Here is a 19401-nt window from a genome sequence, read left to right on the forward strand (position 1 = left end):
TTAAAGTTGAATATGGATTTGAACTACATAATAAAATTTTATCAGTGTTAGATTTCTTAAATGTTACTGTATTTATGGGTAAAAGGACTGGATGTTTCCACTTATTCTAAATTGGTTAAGAATATATATATATATACACACACACACAATGCAGATACATACACAGAGAACTGTGGAATCAATGGGGAAAGGTGAATGTAACTGATGGATCTGTGATATGTATGTGTGTGTGATGTCGCATATCAATAATACACACATATATCAATAACGTGTCTCATACTTAATACATACACTCAAGGAGAGTTCCTTGTACTATTCTTGTAACTTCTGAAATTTGAAATTAAAAGTTACAAAAAGATAAAAAAAGAATGCAAGATAGTTGCCCAAAATCTATATCTTTAACATCTAGAGTTTTAATTTATATTAGAAATTTTTGGAAGCAGTATGGGATGTGGTCATAAGGGAACATTTTGGCAAAAGCAGCCATTCATGGCTTTACATGGTATAACCACGATGTCAGATCAAGATCAGGGGTTGCTCAAAAGTTTGGACTGGTTATCAGGAACCTTAAAAAATAAGATCTACAGGCTCATCCTATATTTGATCTGATTTCCTAGACTGGTTCCTCATCTGAGTGATCATCTCATGGCTTCTGCTGACAGGATAAGTAGAGCACGGCCCTACACAGACACCATTTATTTTATTAATTATGATAATATTTACATCAATTTGAAAAATAAGAATTCATATTTATGAAGACATTTATGAGACAGTCAGTCTGCACAAACTGACTTCAGACTGAGATTACAGTCCTGCCCAGAGCTTCTAAGTGCCTTGGAATTTAGATGAGGATCCTAAACCTGCCAGTCTTAATTTTCAAATACCATCCTTTCTGCCAAAATTAATCTCTGAATTTATTCCCTCAACCTTAGTACAAGGAGTCATTTAGTAGATGTAAAAATGAACAAATACCAGGCTATTCACAGGAGTCATTTTCATTGGTCATCACTGTTAATCAGCTGTCTCTTTTATAATGGAACAATAAGTTCAATTGCTTCATCCATAGAAAAGTGATCTAGCTTTAGATTAGTGATAGAAAATCAGAAGCTTTTCATAAGAATTCTACAGATTTAGATTCTATGATTCTTTGTAACAAATTTCAAGTATGAAGTGACAAGTGAATTTGAGCAGCAATTAACCTAGAGCTTAGAAAACATCCATCTGGTCTTTTCATTTCATGCAAGGAAAAGCAATAGTAGCAATCTGGTGATCAGTACTGTACTACCTGTGGCCATTCCTATGTTATGTCATGTCAGAGTGTTCTGTACAACTGGGGATTTTAGCACTTGGATATGCTTTGTGTTACTTGAATTCATCAGTTCATTACCTAGCATGTAGGAAACAAAACTGTGTTACATGGCAGTTTCTAGGATGTCATTAGACCGTTTGACCATCAGTCAAATTAATCCAGTGAAACTAGTCTGTTCCTACTGTAGTGGTCAGAAATTTCTCACTGACTTCCCCCAACCCAGTTTTACTGAGATACAACTGACAAAGAATGTGAATACTAAATCTGATTTCTTCCTTTGCCAGCCTCATGACCTTGGGCAGTTTACTTACTTTGAAAACTTATTTCCTCCTCTGTGAAATATCAATAGGAAAAATAATACCTTCCCTGCCTGCCTACTTGGAGTTGTTGGGAAGATCTAATAAAAAAAAATGTTAAGTGAAAACATTTTGAAAATGGTACAGTGTTATTAGTAAGATACTGTGCTTTCCAAGGGCTTCCCCGATAGCTCAGTTGGTAAAGAATCCGCATGCAATGCGGGAGGCCCCGGTTCGATTCCTGGGTTGGGAAGATCTGCTGGAGAAGGGATAGGCTACCCACCCCAGTATTCTTGGGCTTCCCTTGTGGTGGGTGCTTTCCAATCAGATTATGTGATAATCTTACCAAAGATACTTATCCTTCTCTTAATTCTTATGAGGAAGTGCTGAAAGATCCATGTTGGAGTAACCTAGTACATATAAAATGTGGGAATAATGCCTTGGTTTGGAATAAAAGGGAGTATTCAGAGGTCAAAATATTCTAAATCAATAGATTTTCTAACAACAGACATAGCAGTATTTATTTTTTCAAAGAAAAAATATGCATCAGCCTATGCATAAAGAAAGCTCTAGCAATGAAAGAAAACTGTGCTGAATGGATAAAACAAAATTTTTAACATTCTGATAGACGGTTGTTACGTACTTGGTACATAATGGATCCCATGGCTATTCACTGGGGGGAAAATGAATATTGTGGTAGTTGTTTATTTTTGACTAGAGTGTTCTTTATAAAGGGGGGGAAACAGCTTTCCCTTTTTCCTTGACAGATATCGATGGCTTAGAGAGCAGTGCAATTGGAGGGCAGCTGATGGCCTCAGCTTCGATAGAGTCTCCTTTCACCCAGGGCAGGAGAATTGATGACTCCACGGTAGCAGGTAGTGACTTGGGTCTTGGGTTTATGAATATGCATCCATCATATATGTTACTATCTATTAAGTTACTATGCAGCAGCTTTTTGTGCTGACATAAATGAATTAAGATTTTGGTCTTGGCAGGAAAATACCCGATAGAAGTTACTGGCATCACCCAGCTGCTGATGCCACATTCCTTATTTATAAGCATAAACTGAAACACAGTCTGATATCCATTCCATTGTGTTTCCTGTAGTAAAATTGCATACACCTCAGTAATGCTAATGGGATGGCCAGAGAATCCCTGCCATTCATCACCAGGTCATTTTTGTCTCTGGAAGGTAACCCACGCCCCTTGACATTCTAGGTGTGGCGTTTGCTCGCTATATTCTGATTGGCTGCTGGAAGAACTTGATCGACACTTTATCAACCCCCCTGACCGGCCGAATGGCAGGCAGCTCAAAAGGGCTGGCCTTCATATTGGGAGCTGAAGGCATCAAAGAACAGAACCAAAAAGAACGTGATGCTATCTGCATGAGCCTCGATGGGCTGCGGAAAGCTGCGCGTCTGAGCTGCGCCCTAGGTAAGGCAGGTGGAGTATTCCTGACCCGTGGCCCAAGGGGTGTCCCTGAGGAATGAATTATGAGTGGCCCTGGTGGACAAGTCTTTTAGAAGTAGTTTTGCCAGATGAACGGCCAGAGAATAAACTCAGTTAAAGGGTGATTTGTTTGTTTTCTCTAAAGGAGTTGCAGCCAACTGTGCTTCAGCCCTCGCCCAGATGGCAGCTGCCTCCTGTGTCCAGGAAGAGAAAGAGGAAAAGGAAACCCAGGAACCCAGTGATGCCATAGCACAAGGTAGCAACAGAAGGGCCAGAATCCACCTGGAACCTCCTGTGAGGTCTGCACACACAAGCAGACACATTCCTCCCTGTTGCATATGTGATCCACGGCGCACTGTATACACCACTGATGATGAGACCCTGCCCGACCACAGACTTGGGTCTGTTTTATGGGCTGATTCTCCAGACGCTCAGTAGATCCCTGTGAAGATAGGAGATATAATGGCCCCTGGTGACTGAGAAAGTGCATGTGGCTGCTAGCCAGAGGCCCCCCCACTCAGCTCTTCACACCTCTGGTGTTCTCTGACCACTGGCTTTGGAACTTCCTAGAGTGCACATTTGAGGACCCCTCCAGCTACAGGGGGAGGGCAGAAGAGCCCGTGTTCTGAAGCGGGGATCACACTGATGGAGGAATCCCGAGAGGAGGCTCAGGAAGACTTTGCTCTTGTTGGAGAAAACCCGAGCTTTGTGAACTCAGGAAAGAGTTGATTTCTAACTTGATAAAATCAGTTTATCAGTGAAGCAGATGGTTATCTAGATAAGAGAATAGCCTTTCTCATAGCAATGGAAGATGAATGGCAGGCAGGAAACAAGGAAGAATTGGGAACTTGGTCCGACTTGTGCTAACAGTGTATCAGGTACAGAAAATAAGTAGTCACAGAAAGAGTTGGAATCTTTTTAGCTGAGAAAATACAGGTTAGGTTGGTGTTCCTCGAACTTGAGTAATAGAGACCCATGTGAAAGCAGAGCAACTCTCACACATCCCCACTGTTAACAGCAAAAGGGTATCACACTTGCACTAAAAATGTACAACTATAAGTTACATAAAAGCACTTAAAGATCCCCAAAAACAATTAAACCAGAGCTAACATTTGAATTATAGACAGAAAATTAAATTAGTATCACATCCAGGAGATAAATGATACTTTACTAAAAATCAGTTTGCCCCTTACAGTAGGAGCATGGTTTGGCTTCCTCTGAAGTGAGCGTGCTGTGTTTCTGGGTTCTGGACTCGATTATCCTACTAGACCCATCTTCCAATGACTGGACAGCTTGGTTCATGGAGGATGCTCTCATTTGTCCCTGCCTTGGCATTTTGCATAATTGACATTTTCGGTCACCTTCTACATCCTTTCTCATGCATTATCTACAATTTTAAAATTATTATTTGAAGATCACAAGTATAAATGTAAACTCTGGGAGTAAAATATGGGCATTTTCAGTTATAAAGCAGTCATCATGGTACTCCGAGTATACAAGCATGTTGTTTTAGATGATCATCATTGTGAACACCTAACAATAAATACACCTCAGAGGACTTGCTGACTGCCAGGAACTCTTTCTTATTGTCAGTATGAGTACACAGGGGCAGAGCATGGGTCTGGGCACAGTCAGCGTTAGCTGGGATTGGCACTCAAAGCCCATCCTCGCTGCTGTGACTGACCCAGATCCCAGCTTGAATCCATCCACTTCTGAAACCACAGAGCTGGTGTAACCAGTGTCTGTGGGCTGGGTAGTTTGCATGATGAGCCTCGGGAACGTGTCATTGAAGATTTCACTGCCAGTGACCTCTAGTGACATCTCCAGTCTCCTGTTGCCCTTGCACAAGCACACGTTCTTTCCTTTCCCTCCATTCTCCCTCCCCTTCTGTCTCCCTTACTTGGACTGTACTGTAATGAATGTCTTTCTGGTGCAGTGAAACTAAAAGTGGAGCAGAAACTGGAGCAGATCGGGAAGCTGCAGGGGGTGTGGCTGCACACAGCCCACGTCCTGTGCATGGACGCCATTCTCAGTGTCGGCCTGGAGATGGGCAGCCACAACCCCGACTGCTGGCCACATGTGTTCAGGTGCGCAATGGGATCCCCGCCCTGCAGGCCTGGCACCTGCCTGCCATGAGGGTGGGGAAGGGGGTGCTGTGTGGAAGAAGTAGACTTCCATGCCTGCCAGCACTTCAGTGGTGCTCAGTCACTAAGTCATGTTCGACTCTTTGCAATCCCATGGACTGTAGCCCACCAGGCTACTCTGTCCATGGGATTTCCCAGGCAAGAATACTGTAGTGGTTGCCATGCCTTCCTCCAGGGGATCTTCTGACCCAAGGATCAAACCCATGTCTCATGCATTGGCAGGCGGATTTTTTACCACTGAGCCACCAGGGAAGCTCCTGTAGATTACAGTAAGTCACAGAGTTTGGATAAATGCTAATTGAGAGATTAAAAAGAGAAGAGGGAATAAGGGCCCAACTGAATATATATGTTAAAGAACAGAGTGACAGGACTGAATTTAGAAAACAGTGAATTATCACTTGACATTGTCTGAGAGGCAGATATGTTATCCCAGCGAAGAAAAACTGATTCTTAAATAGAGTCTGCTAAAAGACCACATAAGTTAGGTGAATAAGGCATATCTAAAAGCTGATCATGTGTCAGTAACATAACATTCCTGTATTTTTAGTGATGTCTTTATTGAAAGGACTTTTGATAACTTACATGGATACATAATAAATACAACTTTTAATTTAGCTAGACAAAAAAAATGGAGTAGCCTTTTGTGTCAAAATTGTCCAAAAATTTGGCTCTTAGCTTTGTAGTATCAAAATAAAAAGAATCTCCCATGACACCTGCAAAATAAAAACAAGGGAAGAACGCTACAGTCCTCCCACGACCAAGAAGAAAATCCTTCCTCCCCCAGCACTGGCAGTCAGCCAGGCCTGAGACAAAGGAAGGACCACTGTCCCCCAGCAGCATGCACAGGACAGCTGCCTGCCTTCTTACCCTTCTCCTCGGCATATACCCGCCGTCTCCAAGCTCAGTTCTGGCCAAGCAGCGGAGGGGCACTCGGTAGCAGGATGATAGCCCCACAGATGGGCTCAGGCATCCTGATCTTGCCTAGGGCAGTGGCCTAACCTAAGGTTCTGTTTATCATCCTCAAAGAAAATCCAGCCTTGACCGAGTTTGGTTGACTTTCAAAGATCCTTCTAGGGTTGAAAAGCCCACAAGAGGCTTTTGTGAAGAGGAGCGTGTGAAAGGGCCAGGACGCATTGGTCTGGAGCCCAGTGGGTTCTACTGTGGGGGCTAGTGACCTGATGTTCTCCATTGCTCTCACAAGCAAACAGGGAAAATATTTAAATTGTACCCGAGCGGTTTATTTTGATCAAAAAACTGGCCCGATTATGGAACATCAGAGAAGATAATCCAAAGTAGTCTTTCCTAGTAGCTGGACTTATCCTGGGGTGAGGGGTCTCCAGTCCCAGGTCCTATCGGGGAACAGTTTGTTTGGAAGCTGAAGATTGTACTATGCTGTGTCTTTTCTCTGAGTTGACTGTGATCAGGTAACTACTCTGCTCCAGTGGGGGTTACGTGGAGCTGTCAGGACCCAGTGGGACAAAGCTGGGCGGAATCCCTGAAATGAGGGCCCACTGTGGCCAGAGAGCCAGTCCACCATATGTATATTCATTCTGGGATCTCAGAGAAAGCAGATGTTTTCCCAAATCGTGACTAGAGCACAAGACAGAGAGGGAAGAGGGCCCTTTGGGAAAATGCGTTCAAACAGACAAAGTCTTGATAAGCCAGTATCTGGACAGGACAGACTGAGATGAACAGAGTTTTGTTCCCATACTTTCCCCGAGGACTCCCCCCCACTCCCACCTCCACCTCCAGGCTGTCTGGTCCAACTCAAAATAAATGTATATAGGGAGGGCTTCCCTGGTGGCTCAGAGGTTAAAGCGTCTGCCTCCAATGCGGGAGACCCGGGTTCGATCCCTGGGTCGGGAAGATCCCCTGGAGAAGGAAACGGTAACCCACTCCAGTATTCTTGCCTGGAGAATCCCATGGACGGAGAAGCCTGGTAGGCTACAGTCCATGGGATCGCAAAGAGTCAGACACGACTGAGCGACAGAACAGAACAGAACAGAGGAGAGAGGGAGTAGGGAGAGGGGGAGGGACGCAGCCTTCACTGGAGGAGAGCGACAATTCAGGAGGGCCGTGAGGCTGGTCCAGCTCCTCTGTATTGCTTTGTGGGGTTGACCATGCTGGCCTGGCTGGCTGCAACTCAGCAGCTGCTTATATGTGATCTCTGCAGGGTGTGCGAGTACGTGGGCACCTTGGAACACACCCACTTTAGCGATGGCACTTCTCAGCCCCCGCTGACCATCAGCCAGCCCCAGAAGGCCCCCAGAGGCGGACTCCTTGGGGACCCGGAGAGTGAGGGCTCACCCCAGGAGCAGAGCCTGGAGCAGGAGAGCTCCCTGAGCGCGGCCCCCATCATCCAGCCGCTCTCCATCCAGGAGCTCGTCCGAGAAGGCAGCCGAGGCCGGGCCTCCGACTTCCGTGGGGGCAGCCTCATGACGGGCAGCAGTGCCGCCAAGGTGGTGCTCATGCTGTCCACGCAGGCTGACAGGTGCGTGCCATTCCCAACACACCCGGGGCAGTGGGGGGAATGGAAGGCCCCTCCCCTCCCCCTTGCCTGTTCCCCTCCCTCTCCCCTTCCCTGTCTCTCCCCCCTGCCCCCCAGAGCACCCTTCCCCTGCTGACCACACTGCACCCTTCTCTTCTGCTCACATTTCAGTCAGAAATGACTGAAGAGATCTAGAAACCAAATGGTATTGAAATTGCAAACCACAAGAAAGATGTATTTGTTTCAATAATTTACAAATGATTAATCTACCGATTCCCATCTTAAAACCGTGTGTATGCCTCATGTCACCTCTTCAGGGCCTTGTTATTCAGCTTCTGTTGGAGACACTCCCTTTCACAGCACACGGCACCCCACAGGGCTGCTTGTCCGTCTGGTGTCGTTATGGATTTGGAGGTCGGGCATCAGGCTGACCCCAGAGCAGAGGGAGGCTGACTCGCCTCATTCCTCAGGTGCCAAATAAACTGGTGTTTGGTCCATCATTCCGAGGTCCAGTGAGCCTCTGATCCTCCTGTGAGCCCTGCTACCTGCATTCCCTTCCTTCTCCCTAACTCCTTCTAGAAATGTCTGTGCCCAACAGAGTGGAAAACAAGAAACTACAAGGTCCATCATGTTAAGGAATATTCATTATTGAAGTAGATGCTTGAGCGTTACCATGTGCAAGGCTCTGGGTATATGAGTCTGAGGAGTAAGAAGGTCATTTCCTGCCCCAGGGGGTGTACAGATCAAGTTGACCCTGCTTCTGAATCCTGCTGCTGCTGCTGCTAAGTCACTTCAGTCGTGTCCGACTCTGTGTGACCCCATAGACGGAAGCCCACCAGGCTCCCCCGTCCCTGGGATTCTCCAGGCAAGAACACTGGAGTGGGTTGCCATTTCCTTCTCCAATGTGTGAAAGTGAAAAGTGAAAGTGAAGTCGCCCAGTCGTGTCCGACCCTTAGCGACCCCACGGACTGCAGCCTACCAGGCTCCTCCATCCATGGGATTTTCTAGGCAATAGTACTGGAGTGGCTTGCCATTGCCTTCTCCGCTTCTGAATCCTCCTCCGGGCCAAATCCAACATTATACTAGTTGAAGCCCAACAAAGCCTTGATTAATTTACTGGGATTTTCTTTACTATAGTTTACAAAATCGAAGTTAATTGTGAGGATTCCATTCCCAGTTGTTCAGCCTCTATGAGTGATGCTTTGCCATCTTTCAGCTTCTTGCCAAACATTTAATGAGTGCTCATCTCAGCTGAGTTATGCCATGGGGTTACAAAGATTTTTTTTTTAGGATGGTCTGTGCCCCTCAGATTAAAATCTTGTAATTAGAGCAGACTTGTACTCAGTAATAATAGATATAACAATACTGTCCATTTCTTTATAGTGTTTACACAACATTTTCATTAATCATATTTAAGAAAATTACCATAATCATTCTGTAGAAAGACTTTGCTGAATTGTTTCTAAGTAACAAGTCTTTTTGTTTCATCCAGGCTCTTTGAAGATGCTACAGATAAACTGAACCTCATGGCTCTGGGAGGTTTTCTTTACCAGCTGAAGAAAGCATCGCAGTCCCAGCTTTTCCATTCTGTTACAGAAACAGTTGATTACTCACTGGCGATGCCAGGTAATTCTTTCCCGCAGAAACTGGTCCATGAAGCTAGCAGCAAACAACCCAGATCTCTGATGCCAACAGCCTGCCTGAAGACTTGAATCCCCGCTCCTTTCATACACCGGCACCCTGGCTAAGTTCAAGTGCAGATTTGTCATGTGGAGTTGAGACATGATCTGTGTGGGTGGTGCTGGTAGGGGGTTGGTTATTATCCTTCATGAATGGAAATGTTGCTGCTGCCACAGTTGCAGGTATTGTCACTGGTTGTTCTGCTAAGTTTTGCTTGTGATGTAGAAATGGTGTGGTAACTCGGTGTAGATGGCTTCATATCCAGGGAGGAACTTTTCCCCATATCACAAAGCACACACCTGCTTTAGTCCAGCCAACTTGCAGAAGCAGCTTCTAATTCCAGAAAGGCCTGGAAGAGAAAAATGGAACAGTCAACAGAAGCCTCAGGCCACTCTTAGAAAAACTGTCCCAGGGGCATGTCAGAATCACTGGGCTTCCCAGGTGGCTCAGTGATAAAGACTCCACGTGCCAAGCAGGAGATGCAGTTTCCATCTCTCAGTCAGGAAGATCCCTTATAGTAGGAAATGGCAACCCACCCCAGTATTCTTGTCTGGGAAATCCCATGGACAGAGGAACCTGGTGGGCTACGGTCCCTTGGGTCGCAGAGAGTCAGGACATGACTTAGTGACTAAATAATGAGAGAATCACAGTCTTCGTGGATGTTACCAGGTGAACACCCTCTTGAAGACCAACACGTGGGAGAGTGGGTAGAGTTGTATTGAATCGCCCATGAGTGGGTCCCAGGTGAGGTGGGTTTTGCTCACAAAAGCACCTGTCCATCGACAGGCAGGTAGTTGTGCTGTTAACAGTGAGTACCTTGTTCCCAGAAATTCAAGCAGAGGCACAGAGCTGTGTGCCAGGATCACACTGTGGTGGTAGGTTGAAGGGCACAGCCTCTGAGGTCCTTTCCACCATTAGGAATTTTGACTCTTATTGCAGATTCTAATTTGAGAACCACAGTGCTTTCCTGTGAGTTTTTAATAGACTTTAAAACCTTAGCTATATAAAGCCAACTTTCCAGACCCAGCCAACTGCCAGAGAATCTCTGAGCCCAGGGGCAACCTTCAAAGTATTTTGCATGGAGAAATCAGCAGACTCTGAGCTTACAAAAAAAAAGAGCTGTGAGGGGCAAGAAGTAGCAGCAGACCTGGGAGGAGGAAGCGTTGACTTTCAAATCAATCAGATCCAAGTTAAAATGCTGCCTTCACCACTTACCAGCTGTCAGTTTAGTCAGTTCACCTTTCTGATCCTCCGTTTTCTAATCTCTATGTAGCAATAGTTGCATTTACTTCTTAAGGTTTGCTTTTAAAATTAAAGTGATCACAGACAGAGAACAGACTTGTGGTTGCCAAGGAGGAAGAGAGGTTCAGGAGAGATGGACTGGGAGTTTGGGGTTAGCAGATGCAAACTATTATAAAACAACAAAGTCCTATTGTATAGCATAGGGAACTATATTCAATATCCTGTGATAAACTGTATTGGAAAGTAATATTTTAAAGGTATACATATGTATACCCGAATTACCTTACTGTACAGTAGAAATTAACGCATTGTAAATTAACTATACTTCAATAAAATAAAAGCAGTTAAAGACACAAAGAACCAACACAATGTCTCATGCAGGGTAAACATTCAGTAAATGTCAGTGATTTTTGTTACTGTCATTTTGAAGTTTGTTTGCTATGGCCAGGCTAATTAGAAAGGCACATTCTGGTTGATAGAGGCTGATTGTGATCAGCATTTTGTGGGCATTGTGGGAGGAGCAGGAGGACATGACCAAGAAGAGTGACAAAGACTAAGGTGGCAAAGTAGTAGCAAGAAATCAGAGCAAGCAAGGCTTGTACAGAAGACAAAGCAGGTTAGATCGCGTGTTACTGGGTAGCAAAGGGGCCTGACCTGCTTGCCAAGGGCTTCAGAGGTGGTGAACGATGGGACGATAACCACAGCCACTGTTGCTAAGTGTGGAGGGCAGGTAGTCTGTGCCAGGCCTGTGCTGAGTACTTCTGAGTATTAATCATATTTCACCCTTGAAGTAACTTTAAGGAGAAGGCACTGTTATCCCACTTTTACAATGAGAAACCGTGAATTAGAGAGGTAAACTTCCGGTCTGTCATAACCCAACTGTTAAATGATGGAGCCAGGATTTGGGCCTGGGTAGCCGATGCCCTTGGAGAAGGAAATGGCAACCCACTCCAGTGTTCTTGCCTGGAGAATCCCAGGGACGGGGGAGCCTGGTGGGCTTCCGTCTATGGGGTCACACAGAGTCGGACACGACTGAAGTGACTTAGCAGCAGCAGCAGCAGCAGCCGATGCCCTAACCTTTCTATTGATACTTAACCACATCATTCCTCCTTATCACAAGCATTGTTCACACTTGTCACTGCAGGCACTCGGGACGCTGTAGTGAACAGATGGGTGGGCTCTGATCTTGCTGATTCTTGAACAACAAGATCAGATTGTTGATTGTTGAACAAACTCCTGTTCATTCTTGAATCCAGGCTCCTTTCCTATTTTGGCAAATACGCACCAAATAATCCTGCTTATCAAGTATGACTCTTTGATTTTCATCCTCTAGCCATGCTTAGACAGGTCAAACTATTTCTGAGTTTGGGATTGATGGCTTTTATGGTCTTACCTTCTTGTAGGAGAAGTGAAGTCCACCCAAGACCGCAAAAGTGCCCTCCACCTGTTCCGCCTCGGGGACGCCATGCTAAGGATTGTGCGGAGCAAATCAAGGCCCCTGCTCCACGTGATGCGCTGCTGGAGCCTTGTGGCCCCACACCTGGTGGAGGTGAGCGCCCTGAAAGTGGGAGGCCCGGGGACTCCAGGCAGGGTGGGGACAAAGACACTGTGGCCACATTGCCTGGTCACGCGTCATCGTTCTCTGACTATACCGTATGGCTCCTATCAGCCCAACGGTGGCACTGCCCTGTCTCACTCTGACCCTTCTTTACACTTATGTGACTTAGCTGGGCACCTCACACAGCCAGTTTCTTGTTCTTCATGGTCTGCTACCAGCCTGAGTCTGGCACTTCCTTTTTGTATGCAAACATAACAATGTCTTTTGTTCCTGCCAGGCTCCCTTTTCTAATAGCTAAATATATTCCCTTTACATAGGGGACCCATACATCCTGGTTTTTGCAACTGAATTAACACTCCTAGGACCTCTTTGACTTTCCAAAGGAAAGCAGTTTATATGATAAATTATATGGTAACTCCATCTAAATATCTCAATATATGATGACTGGCTACTTCTAAGTTGATGGGGAAATTGTTGCCCTGTTTGACAGTGGTAACTAGTCCGCATAGCCCTTTAGCACTTAATCTGGTAGAGCTATGCCATAGCTCATCTGGTCTCTCCTCTAGCCGACTAGCCCTGGCTTGTTCTTGTGGAATTCTTAGGATTCCAAAGGAAAGCAAGAGGGCAAATCCCAAATCAGAATTATTTATTCAGTCCTCTACTTACATAATGCTTGCTTTTATATAATATCAAATATTATATAAACAAAGCAAGTCACATATCCAAGCCCAGGGTCAGTGTGGGAGAGGACTACTAAAGGACACAGATACAACGATGTGAGTCAATTAATTCATTATTGGTGCAGTCACCCCACATCCCCGAGGGACAAATGACTTATCTGATCTTCATGTGTTTGAAGCACAGCTAGCAAGGATACCATGGACAGTTTCCAGACAAGGTTCCAACATTTTTAGTCAGCGCGTTCTATACTACCCCAAAAAAATGTCACATTACTTGGAAAAAGAAGAAGAAATTATCGTACTGTGTGTGTTAGTCGCTCAGTCACGCCTGACTCTTTGCGACCCTATGGACTGTAGCCTGCCACACTCCCCTCTCCACGGGATTCTCCAGGCAAGAATACTGGAGTGGGTTGCCGTGTTCTCCTCCAGGGGATCTTCCCAGGGATTGAACCCCGGTCTCCTGCATTGCAGGCAGACTCTTTATGGTCTGAGCCACCAGGGAAGCCTGGTTATTAGAAAATCTTATTTTTCTAGAAACTTCAAAGTGAAACTGAAGATGTATCTGATCAGTTGGTTAAATTATTTAAAATGCAGTTTAGTGTGCTGTTCACTGATACTTATCCTTGAAATCTTTTACTTTAGCAGAGTTGCTGCTTCCACCTCCCTCCAGGAAGGTGGGTTAGGAAAACCTTCAGGAACCAGGTTCTTAGTTGCCTGAAGTCCTGAGGGTGTCGGACTCTCTCGTGAATTTTGCAGGCTGCCTGCCATAAGGAAAGACACGTGTCTCAGAAGGCGGTTTCCTTCATCCATGATATACTGACGGAGGTTCTCACGGATTGGAATGAGCCACCTCATTTTCACTTTAACGAAGCTCTCTTCCGACCGTTCGAGCGTATCATGCAGCTGGAGTTGTGTGACGAGGACGTCCAGGACCAGGTCGGTGTGTCACCGTTGCAGCGCCGCCATCTTTGCCATTAGCCTGCTGGCCCTCCCTGAGTGCACTGGCAGGACTGTTGTGTGAGCGCTGCAGATTTAATCTTTCCAGTACTGTCAGCCTATGTGAAATCAGGGACCAGAAGAGGTTAAGCAGTTTAGCTAAGGATATATGATTAGTGATTGGCAGAGCTTGCATTTGAACGAGGCACCCTGGCTATACTAGACTCTCATACCCACACTGTGCTCTTAACCACCATCCTGCCCTCTACGGAAAGACAAATGGTAAAGAAACTAGAGACTTCATATCTTTCTTATGATGATGATCTAAGAATACAGATCCTCTGTCTCTGGAATCTACTAAAAGTATTAAATAAGGGCTAAGCTTTTTATTTTAAATACACTGACACACAGGCAAGAGAGCAAGGAATACTAAGGTGCCTAAAACTAAGCAACAGTGGGAAGCCAGAGAAGCAGAGCTCTGAGACTGGATTGGCCATGAGCAAACTGACCATCAGGTAAAGCTAAATGTCTGCCTTCGGTCAAAAATAATTGACTCATTAGGAAATAACATGTCATGAATACAGAAAGAAAAGCAAACAATAAAAATAGACACATACACCCTCCCCAGCTCCCCACCCAGGATCCAGATATTGTTGTTGTTAGAGACTGACTTTAAAATAACTGTGTTTATTAAAATTCTAAACAATCATTTAGAACAGGAGAGATTTTGGCTGCAGTGGCATAAAGAAGTTAGCAAATTCTCTCCATAAAAATTTAGTCTACAAAAAGAAAAAATTGTCAAAAGCATCCATTGCAGGGCTCTTGAAATTGACCACGGGCAGATGACAAATTGAGTAGCGTTTATGCTGAAAAATAGTTCTTGCCATAACTTTGTTTAAGGACAGTGGGAGCCTGTGACCTGCTTACTGAGGGTGGAAGTCATCACTTACGAGCTATTGATAAGAATAGTAATTTGACCAGTAGTAATTTGTAGGCTGACTGGGAAAATCAGCCTTTCTGCTTAACAGACAGGCTTGGTTTGAAGAAGACTACTGGCTTGTCCACTAGAAAATATAGATTTGGTAGGAAATGATCAATAGAATACTACAGTGTTGCTGGCCTAAGGCTGCAATGGTGAACCAGTAACAAATGTAACATGAGATTCTGGAAACCAGAGATTTCAGAGAAGGACAAGGTAAATTCCTTATGCATCTCTAGCTGACTGAAATATGGACATATGCAGGATAGACTGTCTAAATCCCATCAGAAAGCAAAACACCAGAGAGAGTTATGAACTGACTGAACTTTGAATATTCTCCCCAGCTGGTTGGCAGAAGGCAGTCTCCTTAAAGGCTCAAAGTATTTGAGCAAAATCTCTGCCTACTTCAGCAGCTTATGACTAACCTATGCAGACATGAAGACAGCACTAGGAAGTCAGGCTGAAAAATGAAAGAAATTTAGTAGAGATGCTTGTGCCTCACACCACGGGAAGAGCAGAGATAGGGTCTACAGTATAAGTCCAAGAAATTGAGTATAAAAAAAAAACCCTCAATAATAAATCAGAGTCCAGCATTGCTATATTATCTAAAATGACCAGTGTTCAGCAAAATTATGAGATATTCAAAGAAATAAGAAACAATGATGTATACTCGGGGGTGCAGGGGGAAGGGCGGACAATAGAAACTGCCTTAGAGTGAGACCAGATGTTGAATTAAGCTAAAACCAGGATTATTTAGATCCAAAATTCTGATTTGGAGGCGGGAAGACAAACAGACACAGGATCTAGAAGAGGTGGTGTCCCTTACCAGTGATACCTTCATGGTAGAAATTATAGAATATTTAGCCAAAGAAGTTCAGCACATGTGATAGGAAGAGGGCTCTGTTCACTGTGTCTTGGCTGTGGCTTGGGATGTTGAATTAGGGGACAGAGACTTTGAAGCAGCTACTATAAGTATGTTCAAAGCTGACAATGTCTGAAAAATAGATAATCTACATGGAGAAATGGAAACAGAAAGAATACAAATTCTAGAGTTGACAACAAGTGAAAAATCCACTAAATAGGCTTACCAGCAAGATTTGAGATGAAATAGAAGAAAGAATCAGTGCAGGATTGGTTTAACAGCTCAAAAATCAGTCATGTATCTTTTTAGTAGAATAAAGGGTTAAAACCCAATGGTCATCTTAATAGACACAGAGAAAGCATTTTACAAAATCCATCACTCATTTTAAATGAAAAACTTTCAAGAAATGAGGAATAGAAAGGAGTTCACTAATTGGATGAAAAGAGTATTTGAGAATCGAATATCAAACTTCACACAATGGTCGACTGAATGCTTTTTCCCAATAACTGGGAACAAAGCAAAGATTTCCACCTTTACCAGTTCTGTTCAACATTATAAATTTTACTGACTGTACCGAAAAATTAATGCCATCCAGTTTTTGAAAAACAAAATTGTCTTCAGTTCAGTTCAGTTTAGTCCCTCAGTTGTGACTGACTCCTTGCGACCCCATGAATCACAGCACGCCAGGCCTCTCTGTCCGTCACCAACTCCCGGAGTTCACTCAAACTCATGTCCATCTAGTCGGTGATGCCATCCAGCCATCTCATTCTCTATCGTCCCCTTCTCCTCCCGCCCCCAATCCTTCCCAGCATCATAGACAACATGGTCTTATATATAGAAAATCCTAAGGAATTTATTTTTTAAATTACTAGAATTAATAGTGAGTTTAGCTTTGTTACTGGATATAAAAACAACACATTAAAGTCACTTGCATTCCCATATCCAAGATGTAAGTTATCAAAAATTGAAATTGAGAACAATTCCCTTGACAAGAGCATCAAAAACAAAATATTTAGGAATTTAGCAAAAGATGTTAAATACCTGTATGCTGAAAGCTACAAAATATTGCTGAGAAAAAAAAAGAATATTCAAACAAATTATGAGAGATGCTACATTCATGGATTGAAAGACAATATTTTTAAATGGCAGATTTCCCCAAGTTGATACACAGATTCAGTACAATTCCTATCAAAATCTCAGCAGACTTTTTTGAAGAAATTGGGAAGATGATTCTCAAGTTTATATGCAAGTTCAAAGGATCTAGAATAGAGAAAACACATTTGAAAAAGAACAGTGAATTTGGAGAATTTACACTACCCAATTTCAAAACTTAAGGAATCTATACCGTGGAATATTGGTGTAAGGATAAACTTATTGATCAGGGGAACTGAATAGAAAGTATAGAAATAAATTCTCACATTTATGGTAGATTTTTGACAAAGATGTCATTGCAATTCAATAGCAGGACAGGATATTCCTTTAGCAAATGGTGCTTGAACATATGAAGTAAAAATGAATTTACACCCTTTCTTTTGCCATACAGAAAAAATAACTCAAAATGGGTCATAGGCTTAAATAAGTGCAAAGCCTATAAAAGCTTCCACAGAAAGCATAGGAGACCACTTTGGGTTAGGCAGAGATTCCTTAGAAATGACACCGACAGGATCTGTAAAAAGAAAAATTGATGATTTGGACTTCATCAAAATGTAAAACTTTTGTTCTTCAAAAGACATCATTTAGGGGCTTCCCTGGTAGCTCAGTGGTAAGGAGTCTGCCTGCCAATTTGGGGGACATGGGTTCTATCTCTGGCCCTGGAGGATCCCGCATGCTACGTGAAACGGCTAGGCCCATATGCTGCAACTATTGAGCCTGTCCTCTAGAGCCCCAAAACCACAACCACTGAGCCCACATGCCACGCTCCTGAAGCCCACGTTCTGCAAAAAGAGGAGCCACTGCAGTGAGAAACCCACACACCACAGCTAGAGAAAGTCCAGCACAGCCAAAAAATAAATGATTTTTTTAAAAAGAGACCATTTAAAAATAAAACGACAAGCCAAAGCTGTGAAAAAGAATTTGCAAACCATGTGTCTTGGAAAGGGCTTACATTTAGAATGAGTGAAGAACTCAGTGATAAAAAGACAGTAATGAGAAGACAAAAACCTAACTTCAAAAACAGCAAAATATTTACAAATAGCATGTGAAAAGTTGCTTAGAGACACTTAGTAAAATGCAAATTAATGCAGTGTGGTTGCTCATTTGGAAGACTTTTGAGTGAGTTTGTCTAGGTTTTGATTTTTCTCTTGCACTAAAATTAACCCAGAAATAGGGAGCCGGGAAGCACAACCATCTTCCCAGGAACTCAGCTGCTTCTTAGAAGGAAAAGGCACTAAGTGCCACCCCCTTTGCCTCTGCAGGTTGTCACGTCCATCGGGGAGCTGGTTGAAGTGTGTTCCACCCAAATCCAGTCAGGCTGGAGGCCCTTGTTCAGTGCCCTGGAAACAGTGCACAGCGGGAACAAGTCTGAGGTGAAGGAGTACCTGGTGGGCGACTATTCCATGGGTAAGGCTGTGTGTTGATTTTGCATCCTGAAACTTGTTTATTAGTTCTATATTCTAATGACTGTACTTCTGTGTTTTCTGGTGGAATCTTAGACTTTGTATATATAAGATCATATCATCATCAAAAAGAGGCCATGTTACTTTCCGATTTGGATGCATTCTATTTCTACTCTTGCCTGATTGCTCCGGCTAGGGCTTCCGATTCTGTGTTGAATGGGAGTGCTGATTTTGGCTATGGGGCAATAGCTTTTTATGTCAAGCTTCATGCTATCAAAAGAAGTTGGAGAACAGGGAAGACTGGCATTCCGCTGTTTCATCAGCAGGAAATGGTGTAGCAGGAACACAGATTCTGGGTTCTGCCAGCAGGTCGAGAACCTTGAGCGTTCCCAGGCCCTGCTCTCAGTGACAGAGAAGACAGAAGGCTGAGAGACTTAGGTCATTTCACTTACACATATCTGTGTTGAGTTCATTCATAAAACCAAAAGGAAAAAATGTTATCTACTATCTAGGAAGAAGCAGAAAATATCCAAATAGCAGGGAATTCGAATTAGGGAGATGAGGTCTGGCTGGAAATAGATGGGCAGCCATACAGCAGGCCCGGTGACCAGGAGTGTTGGGTCAGGGGCCTCCAAGACTAACCTTGCATTTAGAGACCCAGCAGGACTCATGGGACTCAGCATGTAGTTATGCCAAGATTTATTACATAGCTCAGACTTATTCATGGCTCATGGCCAAGGTTTATTACAGTGACATGGTAAGGACGAGCCAGATCCTAAGGGGAAAACACAGAATCCGTGTACATGCCTCCCTGAGCTCTCCCCCTCCCTTGAGGGGCCCACAGAGCGCTTCACCTCCAGTGGAGAAAATGCAGCAATATATATGACCAGGGGCAGTGTGTGAGCCTTTCTACCCAGGGAAGCCCATTAGAGACCCAGCTAAGGGCTGGTCACTTAGGTACCCTCTGCCCAACACATTCCAAACCCATACTTCCTGGAGGGGAAAAAAAAAAGGGTGTTCAGATCAAACTGTGTTCTTTGCGCCAACCATCCAGGCAGAGTAACCCATCCAGTTAACGGACTATTCGGTGAGCCAGGTTCCCAGACCAGCCAAGGGTCAACCCTTGAGGCAGGCCTTTCTGAGGATAGCAGCCTTTGAGCCTTCTATATTAGCTCTTTTCAGCACAGGTATGAGTAAGTTAGTATGTGCCATCCAGGGGTTAT

General features: G+C 44.1%; 1 protein-coding gene across 4 annotated transcripts in view; it reads left to right on the top strand.

The window, feature by feature from the left end:
- ARFGEF3 (ARFGEF family member 3) overlaps nt 1-19401 on the top strand; it is a 183119-nt gene that overhangs the window by 127484 nt on the left and 36234 nt on the right. For all 4 annotated transcript variants that reach the window (XM_088840780.1, XM_088840781.1, XM_055433723.2 and 1 more), the window contains 9 exons: nt 2373-2480; nt 2824-3039; nt 3200-3310; nt 4991-5141; nt 7372-7689; nt 9179-9312; nt 12012-12157; nt 13603-13782; nt 18038-18182. In XM_088840780.1, the coding sequence (XP_088696906.1) occupies nt 2373-2480; nt 2824-3039; nt 3200-3310; nt 4991-5141; nt 7372-7689; nt 9179-9312; nt 12012-12157; nt 13603-13782; nt 18038-18182 (1509 nt within the window). The remainder of the gene's footprint in view (nt 1-2372; nt 2481-2823; nt 3040-3199; nt 3311-4990; nt 5142-7371; nt 7690-9178; nt 9313-12011; nt 12158-13602; nt 13783-18037; nt 18183-19401) is intronic.

The sequence above is a fragment of the Moschus berezovskii genome, chromosome 10, assembly GCF_049115385.1.
Source record: "Moschus berezovskii isolate FMDL1 chromosome 10, NW_MosBer_1.0, whole genome shotgun sequence".
In the NCBI taxonomy this organism is placed as follows: Eukaryota; Metazoa; Chordata; class Mammalia; order Artiodactyla; family Moschidae; genus Moschus; species Moschus berezovskii.